At 32.7% G+C, this 12,272-nt stretch overlaps 1 protein-coding gene across 1 annotated transcript; it reads right to left on the minus strand.

Annotated features, from left to right (window-relative positions):
- Positions 1-3,425: 3,425 nt before the first annotated feature.
- Positions 3,426-5,099, minus strand: LOC114390015. The gene has a single exon (XM_028350706.1). It carries the CDS (start codon positions 5,097-5,099, stop codon positions 3,426-3,428), a length of 1,674 nt encoding a protein of 557 aa, XP_028206507.1.
- Between the last annotated feature and the right edge of the window lie 7,173 nt (positions 5,100-12,272).

The raw sequence follows: 12,272 nt of genomic DNA on the forward strand, positions 1-12,272 counted from the left end.
GACTATGTAAGAACAAAACAGAAAGACTTAGAATTATAAGATTCCAGTCAATGGGCTAAACAGTAAATGTGGAAAAAATTGTGAAGTGACATAGCCTTAAATAGACTTTGTACGTAGGAACAAAACAAAAAGACGTAGAAAATTCGCAAGACATTGATAAAGGTTTAACTATTTTTTTAGTTTTTGTAATTTAATGTTTTTTTTTTTTGTATTTCCGTTCTAGTAAAAAAATTATTTTTAATTATTGTAAATTATATTTATTTTATTTTTAGTCCTTGAAGTAATTTAGAGAATACTTTTAACAATGAAAAATATTATCTGAAATGCTAGAAGGACAAGAAACAAAACAAACATAATTTATAAGGTTAATGTTAATTTCTTGATAAGTATACCAATTTTTCAAAGTTATATTAAATGTTAGCTCTTTGGCAAGTGTACCAAATCGTTACAAGTAGTAAAGTTCTCGGAAGTCCGAGTGTCGAATCCACAGGGACTTTGTTTGTACTTGGATTAATGCAAACCCAATTTAAAAGCAAGAGATAAGAATTTAAAATAAAAGATAAAGAAAGATAGAAGATAAAGTAAAGAAAAGATAAGATATTTATAGATAAACTTAAAAGAGAAAAGAAAAGATAAGATACTTAAAGATAAAATTAGAAGATAAAAGAAAAGATAAAAGATTGAAGGATCAAAACAGAAGATAAAATATTTAAATTGCGATATGATAAAGATAACTACTTCTACGAAATTCAAATAAAGGAGAAATAAAATCTATATAATAAAATTGCTAAAACCTAACCAGTCTAATCAGCCTAGATATATGGATTCAGGATTTGTCTGTTATCAATACCAGTGAACTAATTCTGCCCCACATCTATCCATCTACTTGCCCCTGATGCCTCACGATGACAAGCCTACCTTAATTACCTATCTTCCAAATGCCCTTTGCGAAGACTCAATAACTAAGATGCATTAGGATTACATTCTAGATGTTTGCTAAAGCATGGGCATTGGGGCATTAAGTCATGCTAACCCAATAATTTCTTTCTTTTAGTGTTCTATTAAGCGTTACCCTCTCCCGAGTGGCCTAACCCTTAAAACCGATTCACGCATTCATTCCTTATCCCTAATTAGGCTTTACCCTCTCCCGAGTGGCCTAAAGACTAACAGAAAACAAAGTCCGAGATGCAGAATAAGCAAGAAAGAAAAGCAGATAAAAGAAACTGGAAGGAAAAACCCTCTAAAAGATAACCCGATAATTTCCTCCTTTTAGTGTTCTCTTAAGCGTTACCCTCTCCCGAGTGGCCTAACCCTTAAAACAGATTCAAGTATTCATTCCTTACCCCTAATTAGGCTTTACCCTCTCCCGAGTGGACTAAACCCTAACAGAAAGCAAGTTCAGAGATACAAGATGTAAAAAGAAAGAACGGTAAATAAATAAAGAACCTGGAGGGAATTCCTCTTTTTATTGATAACTCTTGAAATGCTCCATACATCATTGGCTTTTTAGGCCTGCCAGGCCCTAGCTAGGGGGTTAGCCACTCATGGTCATGAGGGCTTTACAATGAGAATGGGGTGAAAGAAATAGAGTAAATGAAACCCCTAGGAGAGGGGGTTCTGTGGTGGTAGTCCTGTCCCTTGGACTGACTCTCTATTTATAGCTGCTGAAGTGGGCTTTGGGCCTTTGTAGGCACGCTTAGCGTGACACCCTGCGCTTAGCGCGTGTACTTCCTGGCCCGCTTAGCCCGTGACGCGCGCTGAGCGCGCGTATTGGATTGGGCCTTCTTCAAATTTTCTTCTTTTCTTCAATTTTTCTGCCCTTTTTGCTTATTACACCTCCAATTTTTATATCTGCACCCAAAAATTCAATTTAATTAATTTTCTAACTTTTAATCACAAATAACTGCTAAATAATTAATTTCAGGCTAATATTTGACTAATTTTCTACTATCAAAATACAATTATTTAGCAGTTATCAAAATCCCCCAAATTAAACTTTGCTTGTCCCCAAGCAAATAAATTTATTCCATTCTTAAGCAAAAATTTTCTCAAGTAAGTTCCAAGCATTCCAACACTCTCCATGACTTCAATTCCTTGATCCTCTGACTGGTCTCTTTGCATCTGTCATGATCTTAAAATAAAAGCATAAACACAAGAGCAGAAACAGGTCAATTATCTGGAGTTCCAACAGGTCCGGCTTGCCTTACTTCCTTACAAAGCTGGTGTTTCTCTCTGCTCACAAGTGTCTGGTCAAGTGTTTGCAATTTTAACAACCTATAAATAAAACTCAAGAGTTTTGTACTTCATCTCGGTTAAGGTTAGCCTTAATTACCTTCGGTGGATCACTAAGGACTTTTATGGCTTGTAATGGGGCCTGGCTAACAAAGAATCATGGTTTTTCTTGGAAATTCAAAATATAAGATTATAAGAGAGCATGCATTCCAAAGACTTGATTTCTTGCCAAGCCCTATTTCCCACTTTTAGCCCCTTTTGCCTTTAGCACTTTCCACTGACACCTCTCTTTTTCATTCTTGCCCTTTTTATTTATTATATATATATATATATATATATATATATTTCTTTTTTTTTTCTTTTTTCTCTCTTTTTTTTTTCTTTTTTTTTTCAATAATAAGCATAATGACAATGGGCTCACAATTATTTAGAGGTGTTCTAGTGTGTGCTATTTCCTTGGCTACTTTACCCATTTGTTCAAAATCCCCCAAATTAAGGCCTTATTATCATTTGGAACCCTACTGCTCTCTTAGAATCCTACACAAGGTCAGGAATATCAATTTCTTGGCTTAGGGTTCTACTCAGAATAAATCATTATAATTCTTTTGGCTCAATATGGGTGCAAGGGATAAAATTACGTTGGGTTGGCTTTTTGGCTGAGTGGGTAAAATAAAACAAACATGGCCTTGATCATATCCACCTCAAGTAACTAATTTTAACAGTCCAAGAATGATGCAAAACTAAGAGTTTAAAAACAGGCGTTTTCTCTCACAATTAAGGTCACACTCTCACCGGGATAAATTCAGTATTAGCGTACCAGATGTGTCTTCATTCCATCAAGCTAACCTTTCCTTTTCCGTGAATCATGTTTCATTCCTTGATCTAACGTTTGCTTCCAAGACCAGTGTTTTCCAATGACTAGTAGCCTTTCAAGTGTTGGACCTTTCAGAACAAACTCAGAATTGCTATTTCTCAAGTTATCATGCAATTTATTTATTCACGCATAAATTTAAACTACTGAAATTAAATTGCTGGAATCCAAATGCATAAAATCAAAATAAAGAAAAGAAATAACACAACTATCCTAAAAAAAACAAAATGTGATTAACTAAAAGAGAGATAAAGTAAGAAATCCTGGGTTGCCTCCCAGTAAGCGCTTCTTTAACGTCATTAGCTGGACGAGTCAAATGTCTTCAAGGTGGCATGAAGGTCACGTAGAACACATCTTCCTTGCATTTTCGCCTCTTAGTTAGAGACGCCATGAAATTCGTGTATTCTGGAAGCACCTTCCACATTATTGCAAGAGAAGTGGTAGCGATCAAGGAAAGAATGACACTTAAGGTTTTCTCATGTTTTCCATGCCTTTCTTCCTTGACAATTAGTTGATGAGGAGGGGTATTGACTTGGAGAATACTTTCTTGCTGAATTTCTACTTGTGAGTACTTCTCCCATTGTTGTGCTTTCTCCTCATTTCTTTCTGTTTCTTCCTTCTTTTCTCCTTCCTCATCACGCACATCTTCCTCAGTTTTCTTTTCTTTCTCTTCTTTCTCAATGAAAATTACCTTGTAATCCTCTTTGGGCTTCATCTCAGTATTTACCGCAAAGGTTTCAGTGGGCTTTTCAGCAATTGACTCAGCTAGTTGGCCTATTTGTATCTCCAGGTTTCTGATGGCTGCATCTGTGCTCTTTTGGTGTGATCTCGTCTCCTGGATGAATGCCTTTGTCTCTTGAGTGTTTGCCCTTGTTTCTTGGATGAAGCTTAATAGCTTTTCCTCTATACTGATAGGCGGCTTCTCTTGATGACTCGGACCCTGGCTAGGATGTTGATAGGGTGAACCCCTTTGGTTGAAGTTATTACTTGGATAATATCTCCAATCGTGGTCCTGCAAAAAATTATCGCTCTGATAGAATCCTGGTGGTCCTCTTTGATGGAATCCTTGATGATTATGGCTGCCCATGTAGTTAACTTCATTGGATACTTCATCTTTGACCATGCATAAGCCTGACTCATGTGTTCCTCCACATATGTGACATCCCCTTACCTGCATAATAGAAGAGTGAGAAGGACTTACCACTTGTAGTTGCTGTGGAAGTTTGTAGAGGGTCTCTGTCAGGGCTTCTAATTGTTGGGACAACAACTTCTTTTGAGCCAAGATTGCATCTTGAGTGGTTAGTTCTAGAAGGCTTCTCTTTGTTGGTGCATATGTGTGATCACGAAGAATGGCGTGATCACTAGCTGCCATGTTTTCTATGAGTTCCATTGCCTCCTCCGGTGTCTTTAGCTTGATCTTCCCTCCTGCGGATGCATCTAGTAATTGCTTTGATTGTGGTTGCAGGCCATCTATGAAGATGTTTAGTTGCACCGGTTCACTGTACCCATGTGTAGGCGTCTTCCTTAGCAGTCCGCGGAAGCGGTCAAGTGCCTCGCTAAGGGATTCATCGAGAAATTGATGGAAGGAAGAGATTTCCCTCTTCCCTTCAACAGTCTTTGATTCTGGAAAGTATTTCTTTAAGAATTTCTCTACAACTTCTTCCCATGTCCGCAGGCTATTCCCCTTAAACGAGCGAAGCCATAATTTTGCTTTACCTGCTAGTGAAAAAGAGAAAAGATTGAGGCGTGTTGCATTTTCAGGAACCCCGGCTATCTTCACCGTGCTGCAAATGTCGATGTATGTGGCCAGGTGTGCGTATGGATCTTCACTTGGTAGGCCGTGAAATAGATTCCCTTGAATCAGCTGGATCAAGGAATATGGATATAAGAAGTTGGCCGCCTGCACCTCTGGTATGGCTATGCTGGTGAAGTATTGAGGTATAATAGGACTAGAGTAATCCTCTAGCGTCATCCTCTTTGGACAATCTTCTGACATGATTCGTTCGTTAAAGAAGGAATGTGCACTGTTCACAAAAGAAACAACTACCGTGCACGTTATCACAGAATAAAAATTAAACTTAAATATCTTTTTTTATTATTATTATTTTTTATTTTTTTTATTTTATATTTTTTTCAAAAAAAAAAAAAGATGAGAATAAAGAGAAAAAAAATTGAAAAATAAAATGAAGCAACTAAAAAAAATAATAGATACAAAAAAAAGTAAAATAAAAAAAATAAAAAGTGAAAACTAATTGCTTTAAAATTGGAATATGCAAATAATTAAGTACGGAAAACAAAGTCCCCGGCAACGGCGCCAAAAACTTGTTAGCTCTTTGGCAAGTGTACCAAATCGTTACAAGTAGTAAAGTTCTCGGAAGTCCGAGTGTCGAATCCACAGGGACTTTGTTTGTACTTGGATTAATGCAAACCCAATTTAAAAGCAAGAGATAAGAATTTAAAATAAAAGATAAAGAAAGATAGAAGATAAAGTAAAGAAAAGATAAGATATTTATAGATAAACTTAAAAGAGAAAAGAAAAGATAAGATACTTAAAGATAAAATTAGAAGATAAAAGAAAAGATAAAAGATTGAAGGATCAAAACAGAAGATAAAATATTTAAATTGCGATATGATAAAGATAACTACTTCTACGAAATTCAAATAAAGGAGAAATAAAATCTATATAATAAAATTGCTAAAACCTAACCAGTCTAATCAGCCTAGATATATGGATTCAGGATTTGTCTGTTATCAATACCAGTGAACTAATTCTGCCCCACATCTATCCATCTACTTGCCCCTGATGCCTCACGATGACAAGCCTACCTTAATTACCTATCTTCCAAATGCCCTTTGCGAAGACTCAATAACTAAGATGCATTAGGATTACATTCTAGATGTTTGCTAAAGCATGGGCATTGGGGCATTAAGTCATGCTAACCCAATAATTTCTTTCTTTTAGTGTTCTATTAAGCGTTACCCTCTCCCGAGTGGCCTAACCCTTAAAACCGATTCACGCATTCATTCCTTATCCCTAATTAGGCTTTACCCTCTCCCGAGTGGCCTAAAGACTAACAGAAAACAAAGTCCGAGATGCAGAATAAGCAAGAAAGAAAAGCAGATAAAAGAAACTGGAAGGAAAAACCCTCTAAAAGATAACCCGATAATTTCCTCCTTTTAGTGTTCTCTTAAGCGTTACCCTCTCCCGAGTGGCCTAACCCTTAAAACAGATTCAAGTATTCATTCCTTACCCCTAATTAGGCTTTACCCTCTCCCGAGTGGACTAAACCCTAACAGAAAGCAAGTTCAGAGATACAAGATGTAAAAAGAAAGAACGGTAAATAAATAAAGAACCTGGAGGGAATTCCTCTTTTTATTGATAACTCTTGAAATGCTCCATACATCATTGGCTTTTTAGGCCTGCCAGGCCCTAGCTAGGGGGTTAGCCACTCATGGTCATGAGGGCTTTACAATGAGAATGGGGTGAAAGAAATAGAGTAAATGAAACCCCTAGGAGAGGGGGTTCTGTGGTGGTAGTCCTGTCCCTTGGACTGACTCTCTATTTATAGCTGCTGAAGTGGGCTTTGGGCCTTTGTAGGCACGCTTAGCGTGACACCCTGCGCTTAGCGCGTGTACTTCCTGGCCCGCTTAGCCCGTGACGCGCGCTGAGCGCGCGTATTGGATTGGGCCTTCTTCAAATTTTCTTCTTTTCTTCAATTTTTCTGCCCTTTTTGCTTATTACACCTCCAATTTTTATATCTGCACCCAAAAATTCAATTTAATTAATTTTCTAACTTTTAATCACAAATAACTGCTAAATAATTAATTTCAGGCTAATATTTGACTAATTTTCTACTATCAAAATACAATTATTTAGCAGTTATCATTAAACGATAGAATCGAATGTCGAATCTACATGGATTATGGTTGTGTTTAGAATTTGTGTATATCGAATTTTAAGCAAAATGACTAAAGCAAATATATTTCATTTCAGAATTAAAGCACAGAAATGTAAATTTTAACAATAGTAAATGAAATAAAAGCAAAGCAAGGTGCAAGAAACAAGAAAAAAAAAACACTTAGGTGTACAAGATGATATTTAGTGCAGATATTTTTAGAAGTGTTAGTTGTTTGGTCTACCGAAAATGTTCGTGATGTATGTTTATAATTTTTCATCATTTAAAATTATTTCAACTATTATCTTTGTCAATTAAACTACTATAATCATTATTTCTCATGTGAAAGAACCTAAATTACTTTAACTTCACTTGAACTCCTTAGAGAATTAAGCAAGGTAACTTCCTTTAAGAACATAGATGCATAAATAAGACTAAATAACATCATTTCGTCATTTAACAAGGGTTACTTAAAAGTCTCTTCCTGTTCTTAGAGTAAAAACTTTTTTCAATGGTTAAAATCTTATAACATACATGTAAATGGTAATCAATCCATAATCAAGGCAATAAACACATAAAGGAAGTGATAACACTGAACTAACATTAAATTGATAGTAGAAATCATTACATCAAAGAGTCATTAGTACCCAAGCCATCAATATGGGAAGGCTAGCCTCTCATAGTCACGAGAGATACAAAACAAGAAGATAAAACAAAGAATTGGAAGAAAATGAAAGAAAAGAACTCCCAAAGTGGATGTTTTTTGTTCAAAGCATGCTCTAAACGAACTTCCTCCAAAAAACATTTTTTTTTTAAATCCTTCAAAACACAACACTATTATGTTTTTTGAAAAATCATTATGTGCTAAGCCTATATATGTGCGCTGAGCACACATCATAGTGCATCAGGCTTAAGAGACAACACTTAAGTACTTTTTATAACATTTTTTTTTACTACATATAATTTTTTTATTTTTAGTCATGATAAATTATTTTTGTTTTATTTTTAGTCCTTAAAATACTTTAAATAACACTTTAAACATTAAAAAAAGGTGTTATAAAAACAAACATAATTTATAAAAACTAAAAAAATTATTAAATTGTGATAACTAAAAAGATATTTAATTTAACAATAAATGAGTATTTTTTTTATTTAAACTATGGAGTTGAACTCCAATATTAAAAGTTTACAACAATTGAGATTCATCTATAACTCTTTATTATAAATGACTAAACTTGGCATTTCATACATCATGTATAAAGAAAAATTATTGCACCAATTACTATTTCATTTAATTAGAATATATTGATAATGAAATTTTTTAGCTTAATTACCTAATTGGTCAGCTTATTTATTAGAAATAGTCCTCTTGTTTTTGGACTATGCAATTAAGTCAACTAACATGTTAGTGCCCAAGTAACATTAGACTCTATCTCTTTAAACTTAATGGAGAAAAAAGACAACACTAAAGATAATTGGTGAGATTTTCTATAAAAAAAATCAATCATCACTAAAATTAATAAATACTATCAGGTTTGTAAATTTATCCATGAATAAATAAACAAAATTAATTATAATTAATCAAATCAATATAAAGGAAAGACTAATAAAATCATTTGATTGAAAATGTGATCGCTTATAACCTTTAAACTAATAATAATATATTCTGAAAGTAAACTATTAAAAAAATAAAATAATTTATATTCAAATTTTTGTTAAATAAAAAACAAGAAAAAAATGCAACTATCTTAACAACAGACACTATAAAAACAGAAATAAACATTTATTGAACAAAAAATATCATTATCATTGTAATAAATAATATAAAAAGATGATAAAATAGAAATTTAATGATCATTTGTAAAATATTGTTATATTGTTGTTTAATCATAATTCAAATTAATATAATTTTTATTTTATATATATATATATATATAATAGATTGTGATTGAATGATGATCTAGATTTTTTTACATAATTAATGTATAATCTTTTTTATCATAAAGTATTTAGTCAAAAGTAAAAAATAACACTCCTCATATAAAATAATATCTTAATATTAAAATCTATCTATATGCTATATAAAAAATGTTGTAGAAAATAAAATTGACATGTGACTCTGTCTCAAGAGTTCCATAAAATAAATTATTTTCAAATAAAAAATTAGGAGATTAACATTCTCAAAATAAACTAATTTGATTGAAATATTCATTTATTATGTAATCTAAATAATGATGGTCAAAATTTATTGATGTCATAATTATAATGATTAACAATTATTATAATTGTCAGTATTAATTATAAAGGAATTTCAATCCAATTATATAAGTTAATGACATATCATCATGAAAATAAAATAATCAGTATAAAAAGAGAGCATAGGATTTAGTAAGATATACAATGCTGCCTCATTTTTGCATTCGCTTCAATTCGTGTCTGCATCCACTTAACCTCATTCTTGGAGGGAATTACTGATTTGTATTTTATATCTATTTTATATGTTTTCTCTAATTTTTTCGAGTACATTGAGTTAAGTTTATTTTTTCTTTTTACCAATGTGGGTTGTACCATCTTCCTAACACTATTTTTTTCCCATTATTATTGATACTGTTTCATTTGCCTTTGTTCTTGATTGCTTCTAAATGTCCATGTTCTTCTTCTAAAGTCTTTTTTTTTTTTTTTTTACTTCATGCTCTTCTAAACTCTTGAGATGAAGTGGGTTGATAAAGCATTGTGTTCTTAAGTTTATTTGGTTAGTTATTACTTTTTTTCATTGTATTTTTTTTAAGAGAAATTGTTAGTTGGCTCCTATTTTTTTTTTTTTCGTTTATGCTTTGAATGTGCTCATAGAACTTTGATTTGCACCAGTTATTTCTTATTTTCATTTGTTTGTTTTAGGGAGCACACAAAATTATAACGTTGATTTTTGTGTGTGTGTGTTGATTTATGTTGTTTCCTTTATCCCTATTCTTCAGTTATATTCTTCCTTTTGGCCACTCTCATCATCACCATCGCCAATGGCCTTGATTTCATATATGGGCACCATTGCCTTCACCTATGCCATCCTTAATGGCAAGTGCATCTTCCACCATACATTGACTTCACCTTTGGGGATGCAGAATGAGACAAATAGTGCATGTCTTCAACTTTGATGATGGTTGTGTCCCTCGCTAGAGGAAGGGTTATTGCATAGACGAAGCGGCGACGGTAGCAAGGAAAGATTATTAAAGAAATTTGCTGCCGAAAATGGTCTCCGACAACGATGAGTGGTGACTGATTGGTTTGTTGGCAGAGGACTGGGGAAGAATAAACCTAGATTTATTTAATAAACCAAAAACCTATATTATTAAAAAACAAAGTTGCCTCATTCAAAAGAAAAAAACAAACAAAACATGGTTACCATTTTAATTTGTGATTCTCGTTCTATCGTTTTTATTCTCATATACCTCTTTATCGTTCCCTTGTTGGCACGTATCAATTCTATTATTCCCTCCATTCCAAAACAAATATAGTTCTAGGTTATTTTATTAAAAAAATTAATAGATAAATGAATAATCATTTTATAAAATTGACGTTAATATTAATATTACATTGAAAAATTAGAATAATAATATTGATGAAAAAACAGGTTAATATAATAACAAACTCAATAACAGAATAATAGACATCAAAAATGAATTTTCTCAAACAACAGGGGGTGAAGCACTAATCTCCATTTTCAAATATCGTTTTGACAATCTTGAGGTATCATGTGTGTAAAACCTATTGTCCAACAATTAGTGATTCAACGATGAACAAATTTGTAATTGTAATATGAAAAACACTTTTTGGTGGGTGTGCGAAAATCACAATGATTTTTCTCTCCTTTCTCTCTCAATATTTTTATAACTGTTTTTCTCTCAAATGAGTCTATCTCATACACTTTAATTTGATCCTCTCTACTTAAATAAATGAGACAAAATGAAGCTTTTCATTTAGACTTTTACTTTACATAGGAAAAGAGTCTAAAAAATCTAACAAATATTAATAAAAAAACTAATATTAAATAGTCTAATATCACATTTATTTTAAAATATTTTTTCTTTTAAATACCACACTTATTTTGGATGAAGGTAGCATTATGTTTTCCTCTTTCCTCTCCCTCTAATTCTCCTTGTGCAACATGTGTTCTTCTCCTCACTCATAGGCTACATCTTAGGCCCATTACCATTTCCCTGTATCCTCTTTCCTTTCTTCTGTACACTTGCATAATGGGCCTACTATTTTCTCAGAAAATTTCTGAGATCATTTTGGCAAGAACTTCTCAGGGTACGTAGGAAGTATTCAACTCATGAAGTTGTTTGCATTGAAGCTGGACCCGTACTGGGATTGTTGTTGTCGATTTTCATCGTATGGAGATTATTATTATTATAATTGACTTTCATCAAATGTGTAGATCATCATAAGAAAAAAGTTATCTACTGTTTATACTATAAATTTATTAATTTTTATAAAATTGTTTTAAAACTGTTTTACAATATATCATTGTCAAAAATATGTTTTACAAATTAAATAGCTCAAACAAGAGTGAAACCTGAGAATTTTTTGTTGTTTGTACGACGCTCTAATCAGCTGAACTAATAGGTCTAATATGTTACAAAATAATTAATGTTGTTATATGGACTATTAAAATTTCTAATATATATATAATGCGCATATAAATTTAAATAATAAATTTTGTAACAATTAATTTTGATATAATAATTAATATATTTATATACATGAATTTTACGAAAGGACAAAACAGGTATTGCGCACAATTGTTGGGTGCACGTAGGAACGTCCCATTTAAAATCATGGCCCGAGTGTGTTTGAGTATGAGGTTGTGCTCCGCATTTTCTTATATAGGTCTAAAATCATTCAAGGATGTAGAAGCAAGTTGTGGTTTTTCTTCAAGTTGATCCACGTCCTCTGTTATGAACCCCGAGCCAAACTTGCACTTAAACTTGAGAGAGTTTGAGATCAATCTGGAAGGGATCACTATATCATTAAGTGAATTTCCTTTGATCATACTTCGTTAAGATGTCATTTGTTGCATTTATTTTGTCCACTAAAAGTCGTGGTGATTAAATGGGGGCAGCTCGGGTTTACTAGCATGTCTACTAGCTAGCCACTTGATGACTTTATGTCCAATGATTCAATGAATAAAATAATAACTTGGCAGTTTTCTACTAGTTAGTATATATGGGAAGGATGATAATATATTTATGTGTCCTACAAGGATTGTTATCTGA

Source organism: Glycine soja, chromosome 16, assembly GCF_004193775.1.
Source record: "Glycine soja cultivar W05 chromosome 16, ASM419377v2, whole genome shotgun sequence".
Lineage (NCBI taxonomy): Eukaryota > Viridiplantae > Streptophyta > Magnoliopsida > Fabales > Fabaceae > Glycine > Glycine soja.